This window comes from Ischnura elegans, chromosome 7 (assembly GCF_921293095.1).
Source record: "Ischnura elegans chromosome 7, ioIscEleg1.1, whole genome shotgun sequence".
Lineage (NCBI taxonomy): Eukaryota > Metazoa > Arthropoda > Insecta > Odonata > Coenagrionidae > Ischnura > Ischnura elegans.
In genome coordinates, this window is record NC_060252.1 from 24707356 (window position 1) to 24719357 (window position 12002).

The 12002-nt window shown below is 38.8% G+C and overlaps 1 protein-coding gene across 1 annotated transcript in view; it reads left to right on the forward strand.

The window, feature by feature from the left end:
* The window catches only part of LOC124162031 (ufm1-specific protease 2), a 21380-nt gene continuing 9378 nt past the window's right edge, over positions 1 to 12002 (forward strand). Inside the window, exons 1-7 of the mRNA XM_046538360.1 lie at positions 1 to 91; positions 267 to 545; positions 638 to 871; positions 1055 to 1234; positions 1326 to 1419; positions 5000 to 5275; positions 6975 to 7121. Coding sequence (XP_046394316.1) covers positions 53 to 91; positions 267 to 545; positions 638 to 871; positions 1055 to 1234; positions 1326 to 1419; positions 5000 to 5275; positions 6975 to 7121 — 1249 coding nt within the window. The 5' untranslated portion in view covers positions 1 to 52. The remainder of the gene's footprint in view (positions 92 to 266; positions 546 to 637; positions 872 to 1054; positions 1235 to 1325; positions 1420 to 4999; positions 5276 to 6974; positions 7122 to 12002) is intronic.

The following is a 12002-nucleotide window of genomic DNA, read 5'->3' on the forward strand; positions in this document are numbered from 1 at the left end:
CAACGTTAGCGCATGGGCACGTATTGTGGACTGAACTGTAATAGGAATAGATATGTCTCCACGTTTGAAACTATCATCATGTGTTATAGAGGTAATTTTAAGATATATTAATGATAGTATCGTAAGTTTATAATGTTTCGTTCGTGTACAAACTTATTGATGTTTTTGAAGAAGTAGCAGATGATTGAAACTTAATGAAAGGTCCCTTCCAGTTGTCATTCTGTGTACTGTTTTTGAAATTTTTTACTTGCTCTTGTTATTTTCAGCGTTTTAATCAAGTAAAAACTCCTTGCGTGGGGTTCATCTATGGCGCTATTCATAAGGGTGAAGTATTTGTGCTCAGTTTCTCTGTGGAAAACCACTATACTGCTTCTAAAAAGGTGAATGAAAAAACCAGGCGAATTAGTGGAAGTCAAGCGACGGGATCAAAAAATGAGGTAGTTGGATTAAACTTTCCCACTGAAGTGGATGTAGTTGGAGTTGTTCGATGGTACGAGGGTAATATCGAAGATGGAGTGGATAGCAAAATCACAAGTCTCTTGGAGGTATGCCGGCGACTCGTTTTGGAATTTTGGTGTATTTCTGTTTTTACTTATGACATTTTTGCCTTTATCATGAAATATAATCTCATTTCCAGGAAGTTAGTGTTACTGACAATCCTATATTACTCAAGTATAAAATCGATGACCCAAACTCCCTGAAAGCCGAATGTGTAATCAGTGAAGTATTCACCGAAAAAAGTTTCGAAGTTTTTACCGAGTCAGAATTAGTGGAATCCTTCATTCTAGTTAGGCTGAAAGCTTCTCTGCGTTTAGACGCCGAACTTTCAACAGCGCAAGTCAAGAATTCAATGGAACTTCTTCAAAGGAAGGTGGGTATAATAGTTCGTCTGGAATTACCATATTGTTTTACTCGTGTTTCACGCAATAGTCACTTTCCATTTAGATTATATTCATAAATATCCTGTGCGTTTATAATTCAGACTTGTCAATATAAATTAACGATTATGCATGTTAGTCCCTAATGTCCATAAATTTCTATTTTCACTCCACAGTTGTCATCAGGCGCGTCCGCATTTTATTTCCCCAAGCCATCTATCTTCTTAACAAGTTCAGACGCTGAAACGGGACTGAAAGGTCCTGGAGTGTCTGGTGAAGATATGACATTGAAAGATTTGTACAATGCATGTTTTGACACCAGTAGCAAGAAAAAGAAAAAGGCATCAAGGGATTTCGTAAGTTCATTCGGATGTATGTGTTTACTTTTTATGCACATTGTTATTTGCTCTCACATTTAACTGAAGAAATTTTGGCACTTTATTTCAGGATGTCCTTCCAGTCCAACTCATGATAAGACCTACAAGGGAGAGATTTTCATTAGAAAAATATGCTTGTGCGCCAGTGATCCAGCATCAAAAAGGTAAAATTCAAAATATCTGATAGTTCTATCTTATTATTTTACTTATTGAAGACCTCAAAATTACCGATGCTGCCAGTTTTACTCCTTATAGGGTACATTTCTGAATGCTTAGTCCCCCTGGATGCACCCATTTTGTTAACTGACAGTGTTATCCACCAAGGTTACCCTCCAAGGAAGTCTGATAATGTTAGGGAAATAAAAATGACAACTGAAAGTCATGGAATTGTCTGGGAAAACTCATAAAACGAGAGGCATCACAGAAATATGAAAGAAAGTCTTAGTAGAATATGCAGTGTTGCTGCGTGTGAGCTTTATTAGCTACCCTGGTCAGGCTCGTTGTCAGAAATTTACTTCTTGGAGGGCTTGGGTGTTATGCAGGTTGCCTGCATATCCTGATCTTTTATTGTCAATTCTGGCATACTAAATCCGTTAATATTATTAAATAAGACATAAATTTCATTTGTATGATGTTGAAGGTGAAGGTCACCATTTAGTTTTACTGGAATGGCTGTGGATATTACGGATTGGTCTCCGTAGGCATTTGATCCCAGAATCCATCTGACTTTACGAACAATTTTAAACTTTTGGGCTGTGGCAGCATTCATTCCTGCTATCCAGTCTTGAGAAAAAATCTGTGCAGTGTTAGCTCATTATATACCTTTTTTTCAAGTAATACATATTCTTAATGCATTCCCTGCTAGAAAATTCTGAATACATTTCTTAAAAAATTAGTGAGTCTACAGAATCAAACCAAGTTGCTTTTGATAGATGTGTTTTTTTCTGAGGCACGTGGTAACACCAAATTGGCACTTCTTGACTTTAATTGTGCTACTATGATTACTGCTTGGCTACATTTCACAGCATACTCTACTGCATTTTTTTACAAAGTTACTGTATGTGTCTGAATATAGTCCCCCCTTTTTTTCCAAAAATGCTGGTGGTAAAAGTAAAGGGGGAGGCTATAGTCAAACACATTTTTCTAACTTTTCCCATAACTGAAGCCTCAAAATTGAGGGGGGACTATATTCAGAGGGGGAATATATTCAGAGAAATATGGTATTACATGTATATGACTTCTTTGCCATTGATATAGCTAGGGACATTTAAGAAAATTCCCTTGTAGCTAAGCTTAATACCATTGAGTGTATCCACTTAGTTACAGATGGTGAGTTGACCTCAATGGAGAATACTTGCTGAATGAGGAGTTTTGGACAATAAGGGACTGCATTCAAAGGGAAATTGGTGTATCTCAGGGTATGCTGTACCCATGTACATGATAATGAGTACCTGTGAAGATACTGTACTATTGTCTCACGTATTTATAGTGGTAGAGGGCAGCAGTAGATGCGGGCGTGGAAATATTTACTTTAATAGCTGCAATGTGGAAGGCAAGGGGAAACCACCACATTATTGTCAGGAGGAGTTTCAACTACTCCTCTCATTTTTTCTTTTATTTTATCACTTTTGACATGATGATCCGATGAAAACAATTGTAGAAGGACAAGTGGATGGAAAAAATGGAAAATAAAGACATTTGATGAAAGATGGTTGTGAAAGAGAATAAGCATGTAGGTGTGGAAAGATAAGCTGACAGGAGAATGGAGTTGAGAGCTGCGTCAAATCAATATAAAGATTTTTAGTTTGTTTATGATCACAATGGACTGTAAATCAGGGAAATAGAATGTGGTATTAATTCTGATCGAGTACCAATCAATTAAAGCTTGAATTCTGAAATTAACTTTTTCTTGGGATCAGGATATGGTATATATCATTCTTTGTTTTGTTGGTATCAGCAAACATTTAGCAATTTAGTTTCCAATGTTGGTGTTAGACCGTGTAAATGGCTGATTTTATGGTAAGAATATGGTTTATTATTGTGGGCTGTTTCTAGGCCATGAGATAATTTGGTATACGTCAATATAAGTTAGTTCTTTTAGGAAGACAAAAAAATAAAATTCTAACTCTTAAATTTGAAATGAGAGTTGAACCAAAGTATTATGGAGTAAAACTTAATATTTCTCTGCACAAAATGCCATGTAAATTGGAGAAAAGGACTAATGAGTAAAATAAATATGTATGTAAATGTAGATGCTGTTTTGGGGAGAATGGCATCCTAGGGCTGGGCTACCAATTGAGGGGTTACCTGTTCAAATCCCAGGTGAATCCTTTTTGTACCCTCAAGCAAAATCCTCAAAGTGCGAGATGGCCCTGGAAAAGGAACTGGCCCTTTTACCCTGAATGTGTAATGATAGCACGCCTGTGGCGTAGAACTGGGTGAGTGAGCTCTGCATTCACAACTTGATGAAATAATTTGAAGAAATAGTATGTACATACGTAGAAACTCAGTAGTGTCAGTGCAGACAAAGAAAAGCATATTTCAAAATTTGAATGAAAAGGAACTCATTGCAATTAGTTTTCAACTTCACAAAGTAACTTGTAGGCAATACACACACATATGATTTTGTGTCATATAGCTGACATTTAGAGAGAGTTGAAGGAAATTCTATTAATTATATGGGAGGCAATATAAGTTGAAAACCAATGCAAATAAAACAAAGGTGTTGGATGAGTTCATGAGAAGAGGCAAAGACCAACCTGAACCTAGGAAACCTTAATCTTAAGAAGGTGAAGGAGTTCTGCTTATTAGGTAGCAAAGTGACCAGCAGTGGATGAAGGAAGAAGGAATAGTCAGTAGAATAGCCTGAGCAACAAGGGCATCTTCAAAAATAAAAGATTTACTTAACAGCTGCAAATGCAATTGTGGAAGGGTTTAACCATTTCATTAGGACTTCTGTGTGGCTCGGATGATGACAGTAGCAGAGATATCAAGGGTGGAAACTTTCAGAATGAGGTGTTACAAAGGAATGATGAAGATGAAATAGATAGATCATTTGAGTAGTTTGAAAGGTCTAAGAAGAACAGGAGAGAAGTCTGGAAAATGCTTGATTGGAAAGAAAGGGGTAGAAGCACTCTACAGAAAATGGGCAAATGAACAACAATGGTTTGTATGTGACTGATGATAGAAGCCAGAAATTTAGAGGGCGAAAATACAGCTTGACTGGGGCTCAAACCCAGAACCTTCCGATGGCTGTTTGGATTCTCTACTGGTTGCACCAGGATGCTTTTATTCACCATGATTTTGGTGGAGGTCTATAGAACAGAAATCTCTATTGCTCATTCTACGTCAGGGATGCCGACTGACAAAAAATATTGGGGGGCCCAAACCGGGGTTCTTGCCCTGGGAAATTTTATAAGTAGTGAGTTTTAAGTTTTTTAAGCATTTTAGAAGAGTCATATGATCAACATTAGAACCCTGTTAACTTGAATCTCGATATCTGGACACTGAGGAAAATCGACGAGTCTGACACATTTTTTTCCTCACATTCATAACGAATTTTTGATGGAGCTCAGGCCCCATGGAATCGGCACCACTGTTTTATGTCATTATGCTTTGAGTATAAGAGCAAAGGAGGTATTTGTGAATAGGAAAGGGGATGCTTAAAATTCATGTTTTGGGGAAGAATCTTTGGCGAGGGGGGGGAAGAGTATATTGATTTGTTGATTTCTGCTCCTCTTGCAGGGAATTTCAAGTGCCTCCAGATGGTCTTGCCTGTGGATGCTTTGTCCTTGGTCCATCGGGACACTAAGGCTCCTCTTCTCTATTCGATCCTCGTCGAGAGTCTATGCAATCACCTGAGAGTCTCCAAGGAGTGTGTTCTCTCTCAGATCCAGTCTGAGCCGGATCGCATCCGTTTGAAATGTCCCAGTCAACCCATTCCATACCACTTCCTACCCTCTCCATGCGGACACTTCATCACCCTACTCTATCCAAAGGATTTGAAAGATACTGATTTAGGTAAGGAGTTGATTTTACTGGTATATCATTGTGCTTTTTCTTTATCTTCTTGGATTTTGCACTGGATAAGGGTGTTGAAGGCTGACGTATTGATGAGTGACTCTCTCATCATCGTCAGGGGTGAGACTGATTACCAAGTTTGGTCCAATCGAGGTTCTTTGTACTTGCCAGTGTAAAATAACTAAAAGTATGCATTTTAAAATGTTTTTCAAAGATAATGATTATCCATTCTGACAAGGGGAGACCACAAAACTTGCTCCACCTTTTTCAATGCCGTATTTTTTATGGCCTTTGGAATGGTGAACACATCCCTGAACTAGTAGTGGTTCTGTTGAATGGGCCTTAGTTTGGCTGTAATTAATTAATTTTCATGCGGTACTTTTTACAAGCCGCTTACGAAGCCCCAAACCCTGGTCCCCCGGGTGGTAGTCTTTAACGTTACCACTACCCCACCTGACCCGTCTGCAGTGTGATGTGATATCATAAAACTATAAGCGGCTTGTAAAAAGTACCGCATAAAATTAATTAATTACAGCCAAACTAATACCCATTCAACGGAACCACTATTAGCTCAGGGATGTGTTCACCATTCTGAAGGCCATAAAAAATACGGCATTGAAATGGCGGTGCAAGTTTCGTGGTCTCCCCTTGTGAGTTTGAAATGTTTAATTGCTTCATACCTTCTGAAAAACAAATTGAACTGTCTCATGGATATTTTGCTATGCTGGAAATAAAATTCATTTTATTTTAATTCAATTTAAAAAAATCGTATGAGAAATTTGCAAGTTTGATTTATTTCCATTGAGATCCATTAACCAATTCAGTACCCATGTGAGATATAGAGGATTTTAGCAGTGCTGAAATGGCTGCTTGCATGGATGTAATAAAACAGTCACAGAGACAATTTGAATTCCAACTTCTGTGAGCAAAATGGGTAAGAAGTGTTTTTCTCTGATTCATAAGAATAGCAGCCTTCCATAGCCCATGATGTAATACGCTGTTAATGATTTTGTCCCTATATCATTATTTATTTGGATTCCTGGGAGTTGTGAATGTGGAACTCGACATTAAGCTAGGTAGTTCTGCCACTGAATCATTGATTCAAGTCTGCCAGGTAATACCATCACACAATAGCATTGTCGTATTCAATTGTAACATAACTGTATGTTGTGTTGTACATTCTTGGAACTGAACATTTGTTGAGGGTTTTTTATTAGAGCTATTTATGTTTGTATGGCATTTTATTTTTGCCTCTAAATATTTAGCTACAATTCATTGCCATTCTTGTTTATAACTGTCTTGTGACAGATTTTTCACATAAAACAGCTCTTTTGAAATGCACTCTAACCTTGCTTTCAATTCAAAGGAAATTGGGTGATGATGCCTCTGAATGGAACTGTGATGTCGTTGAAATATGCTTGTTTGGCATCCTGGTCTACAGGTAGCCATTACTGCATCAGCCATCAAGCTAGTTGCATTCATGTTTCACAATTGGCCATTAGGCTTCTTCTGTAATTTAAGTGACCATGAAATAATGAAAAATGTTGAGTTTGGCATCACTCAGAGTGAGATCGCATGTGATTCAATGGTGGGTGACACCACTGTGTATAGGTTATTATAGATGTATGTATGTATTCTTCTTTAATACTTTGGTTATCATTTGCTTCTCTCAATATCTGCATTTTCTTCCTTTCTGCAGAATCTGAAAGGAAAAAGCTCCACACTCACCTCGCATTGCCTGGGAACGTGCCTCTCTTCCGTCGGAGCAATCAGTATGTTTTCCGTGATGAGCTACCTCCAAATTCACCCCTCGTCAACCCTCATGACTCACTCGCCCCATCTGGAGGTGAGAGCTCCTTTTTATCTGATCTTAATTGAACAATTAAGTGTGTGAGTAGTCCACCGATTTTAATTTGGATTCACTAATACATACTACAGTAAAACCTCTTTATATCGTGACAAGCGTGCTGCGCCCGCTCTCAGCGGGCTTCCCCCGCTCTTTTCAATGCAGGTCCACAGAGGGATAGGCGCGTTTCTAATTTTAAAATTAGAATAAAAAGGCAGGGTCTTATACACAAATTTAATTGAAATGTTCATGAACAAATTGAGGTCAGAGGACCTCTTTAAACACAACATTGGAAGTAATTACACTATCCTCTGTTAAACGCACATGATGACTCATACTTACGTATCAACAGGAGACTTGAATGTGGAATCAGCCGCATTTTGATATAAGTTATTTAAAGAGTGCGAGATGTTGTTGCTAATGAACAAATGTATCAGTTTGTGCGCCGTTAACGTCAGGAATATTCACCGGTTTTTGGTTTTATATTTTATTATTTTTTTATATTTATTTAAAAAAGTAATATTTATGAAGTAAGATATGCCGTCGCATGTTCTCTGATAAATAGAGGTCCGTGAATTTCGCGAGACGCGATATCGCGAAATAAAACGAAATAACGCGAAATCGGTGAATAAAAACGAAATTTCTCGTTTTGTGCGATTTTAGGTGGATTAGCGAAAAAAATCACATCTAATGAGTCACAACCTATTAAAGCCTAAGCCTTCATTGTTTAACGCTGCTGACGTTCATTTGCTTTATCTCATTACGATTCCAAGGTCAATTGGCTCGTTTAGTCTCGCGCATAACGCACCCGCGTAATATCGCTCACTGTAGTGACTTCTGCGCCAGTATTTACCGTTAAATTTATCACAGCCTCTCTCTTCGATTCCCATGTATCAATCCTGAAATATTTAGAATGAGGCGCTTTCTCACCTGAAGAATTAGATATTATGAATTAAAAATGTGCGGAAGAAATTTAATGTGGCCGCGGAAGAGCGGAAATACAAGCTCACGCGCCCGGGACGCGTCAATGCCGAGCAGTAATTCCGGTGACTCACCGCGACGCATTAGACAGCGTTATTGGATAACTTGTTGCAGGAAAACCTTGAGTGTGGGTCTAATGTAACAATTTCGTTGACCTAAACAGGGCCGCTGGCTGGGACCGGGCCGCTGTTCACTGCACGGCCCACAGCGTAGCAGAGAGCCGTCTTGTCTGAAAGCGGCCTGAATTTCATGGCGTCATGACGTGAACGGCAACCGGCGAAAAGTCGTTTCGTCTGAAAGTGGCCTCAATGTAGCACTGCTTGTATATCACGCCGTAGACGGCGCACCGCCGGGCCGGATTGAAATGGGCGCCGTGGTGATCACGGCGGCCGTCAACGCCGCCATGCCGTCAACTGCGCCATTTGATTCGTTTAAAGACATCCATAGACACGTATGGTTATTTGAAAGCACGAAGCGCTAGCAGGAGAGGAAGGGAAGGAAGGAACAGAAAGGATAGGAGGAGAGGGGGTTCTCCTTATTAGCAGACGGATCATCAGATATTCGGCTCTCCACTGAGCTACAATGCAAAAAAAAATCATTTTAACATTGGCCAAATCTGATATCTATGTTTTCAAGTGAGAAAGCTTCTCATTCTAGATGTTTTGTGAAAGCACATCAGTAGGAATACACATAAACCGGCGAAAGAAAGGGGACCCGCTAAATGACAGCTATCATTTGAACACACAGTCACTTAGTCAAAGAAAACAAAGGAGGAGCTTGTTACTGCTACTATAGAAATTTTTAAAGGCTTTATTTAGTGTTGAGAAACTTGACAATCCAAAAATTCTGGAATGGCTCTTATACACACACATAAGTAAACACATACGAGGTAGTGGGAATATGCTGTTTGCCGATCGTATTCACCAAGACTATATACTTGAACCATTCACATACCTTGAACGAATATAAGTAGAACCATTTCTTTCATTTAGTTTTATCAGAAATTTTGAACAATCGAAATTGTGTTAACTGTTATGTAAAATGCTTAATATAAGTATAAGTATTCATGAAATGTGAACCATAAAATAATAAAATGCCTATAAACGTGGGAAATTGTAGCATTATAATAACACCGCCAAGATTTTCTATAACACCGAAATCACATGATTTTAAAACGAATTTTAGCAAAAAATAAAACCACTTTCACGGACCTCTACTGATAAATTCTGTGCATTTTGGTACCTCATTTGTAGTTTCGTTGCGTATAAGTTGAGGAAAAGGTATCTATACAGTAGAAATAATATAGACGATGGAGGGGACCAAAATATGGGCAATTTGATAAATGGAGGTTCTTTATAGAGAGCAGGGTTCCCACTCAACCGTGAAAACCTTAAAACCGTGAATAAGCCGTGAATTTCGTCTATTGTGCAAAACCGTGAATTTCGCCATGACACCTTAAAAATATCTCAACCTTGAAAATAGTACTACGATTGACTGATCAAATTCGAGATGCTAATCATGTGTCAATGTCAGGCACGCGCAGACTCTTAGTCTACGCTTTTATCTACCCACAATTATTCGAAGTGTAGTAATTGGTCCGTAGTATATGGCGACAAATTGACCGATATTTTTCATTTTAATTGCGGAAGTCTGTTATTTTGTCTACGCGTTTCAATTTCAGTGATAGCTTGGGATGGACTTGTATCTGAAAAAGGACGAATGAAATAACTTGCATTTCTAATAGACCCAGAATGAACCATGTACGAAAATTATTTGAATTGTAACTCGAAGTTCGATTCCCACACAAAATGAGGGCACATGCCATATGCTTCAAAATATGAGTTTGCCATTAGAATTTTACGTAAAGAAACATTTCTACAGCAAATAGGCTTTCAATTTATGGCAATAGCTCTCAATAGACAGCTCATCTCGTTTGAGTTTATGTGAATAATAAAGTGAAAGTGAAAATTACGTATTTAAGCAGGTATTTATTTTGTCTTTATATATTTCAAACCAAGTGCATTATGTTATATGAAATTGATTTTTTGATTTATTACATTCTGTAAACAATTTTAATATAATATCTTCCGCGATCTCAGAAAGATTGGGTAAGGGAAATTTGGTTGCTGTGCGGTAATAACAACGTGCGAAAAAAACAATCTCTTGGCGAGGAATTAAAAAATGATTTCCGCTGTCCAGACGGAAGAAGGTCCTAAGGGCATTCGTGTATTAAAGGAGGTCATGGTATTCGGCATCCGGGGTTAGAGTGCGATTGGGTTGGGCCTTTAGTCGGCCCTGAATTTTGCAAACAATAGGTGACGTCTTAACAGATATCACTTTTCATTGCTGCGTTTACATTTACGGCCGTAAATTTACCTGGAAAAAACGGTGAATCATAATTTAGGTAGAGTGGGAACTCTGAGAGAGGTTTTAGTGATATGCACCATTTTTTCATATCCTTTGGAAATGAAAGGCACTACTGTTTTTTAAACCATTATATTTATGGGTTTAAACATGCATGCATTGGTATATTACTACACATACTACATTTATACATATATTTATTATTTAATGATAACACACAGTGAGCGCTATTGCATGATTTTTACCATGATTCAAGAGAAAACGATGTGATCCCTCATAATTCAACAGTCACTTAAAATGATTAGGATAGTTGGATATCTTTTTTCTTATTTACTGTTAGGTATGCTCTCATATGGAACAAAATGGCCATTACTAGGGACATGCTAAAGTCGCAAATGCGATAATGCAAATTTTAACGCAAATTCCATATTAATTGCGATTTTCTCCAATTCATGGGCGATCTTCACCAACTCAGACGCGATTTCCACCATTTTTTTCCTTAGCTCATGCTTCTCCCACGGCATCGTTTTTCGAGGCAAATATTTAAGCCATAATTTTTTTACTGCATTGGCTGCTTTCCGACTCAACGAATTTCCATGGGCCGCCGTTCACAGCACAGCACCATGAGATGTCTCGTTTTAAAGTGTCCTGAATTTCACGGCACCATGCCGTAAACGGCCGCCAGCAAAAAGTCGTCGCATCTGAAAGTAACCTCAAGGTAGCACTGTGTTTATTTCACGCCATATACGGCGCACCACCAAGCCGGATTGAACGTTGCCTTGCTGACCGTCGACAACTCTGTGCCGTCAACTGTGTGATTCGACTCGTTTGAAGACATGCATTGAGACCAATAGTTATTCGAAAGCATGGTGCTGTGCGGTTGACGATGGCTGGAGCAAAGCCGGCTCGTCTGAAAGTGGCGGTATGCCGTCTATGCCGTGAAATACACACGGAGCTACATTGAGGCAGCTTTCAGCCGAAATTACTAATTGTCGGCTGCTGTTCCCGGCACAGCGCCATGAAATTCAGGCCACTTTCTGACAAGACGACTCTGGATTACGGCTTAAATATATGCCTCGAAAAACAATTTCGAGGGAGAAGCATGAGTAGAAGGAAAAAATAATGAAAATCGCATCTGAGTTGTTGAACATCGCCTGTGAATTGGAGAAAATTGATGATTTCCACCAAGAAACACATTCGAGGAAATAAGGCGACTTGTTCGTCGGGAGGATGTCTAAACCGCATTCACACAATGTCTACAAAGTAGCCAAAATGCCATGGGAATCGGATGGCTTGACTTAATCAAATTACTGGACGGTTCAAACTATCCCAATGCTCACGTTCTATAATGAGTCAACCCTTTCGCTACTAATGATGAAAATAAGCGGCAGGACGTTTCTTGACCCAGGATACGAAAGGCGAAAATTTTCGTCTGAGATTTTCCAACGTAGGCAAACGAATGCTGAAAATACACCTTTCCTTGCTCTCCTCCTTTTATGACATTCGTGGGTTTGCAAAGTCTTAGTTTTGGTTCCC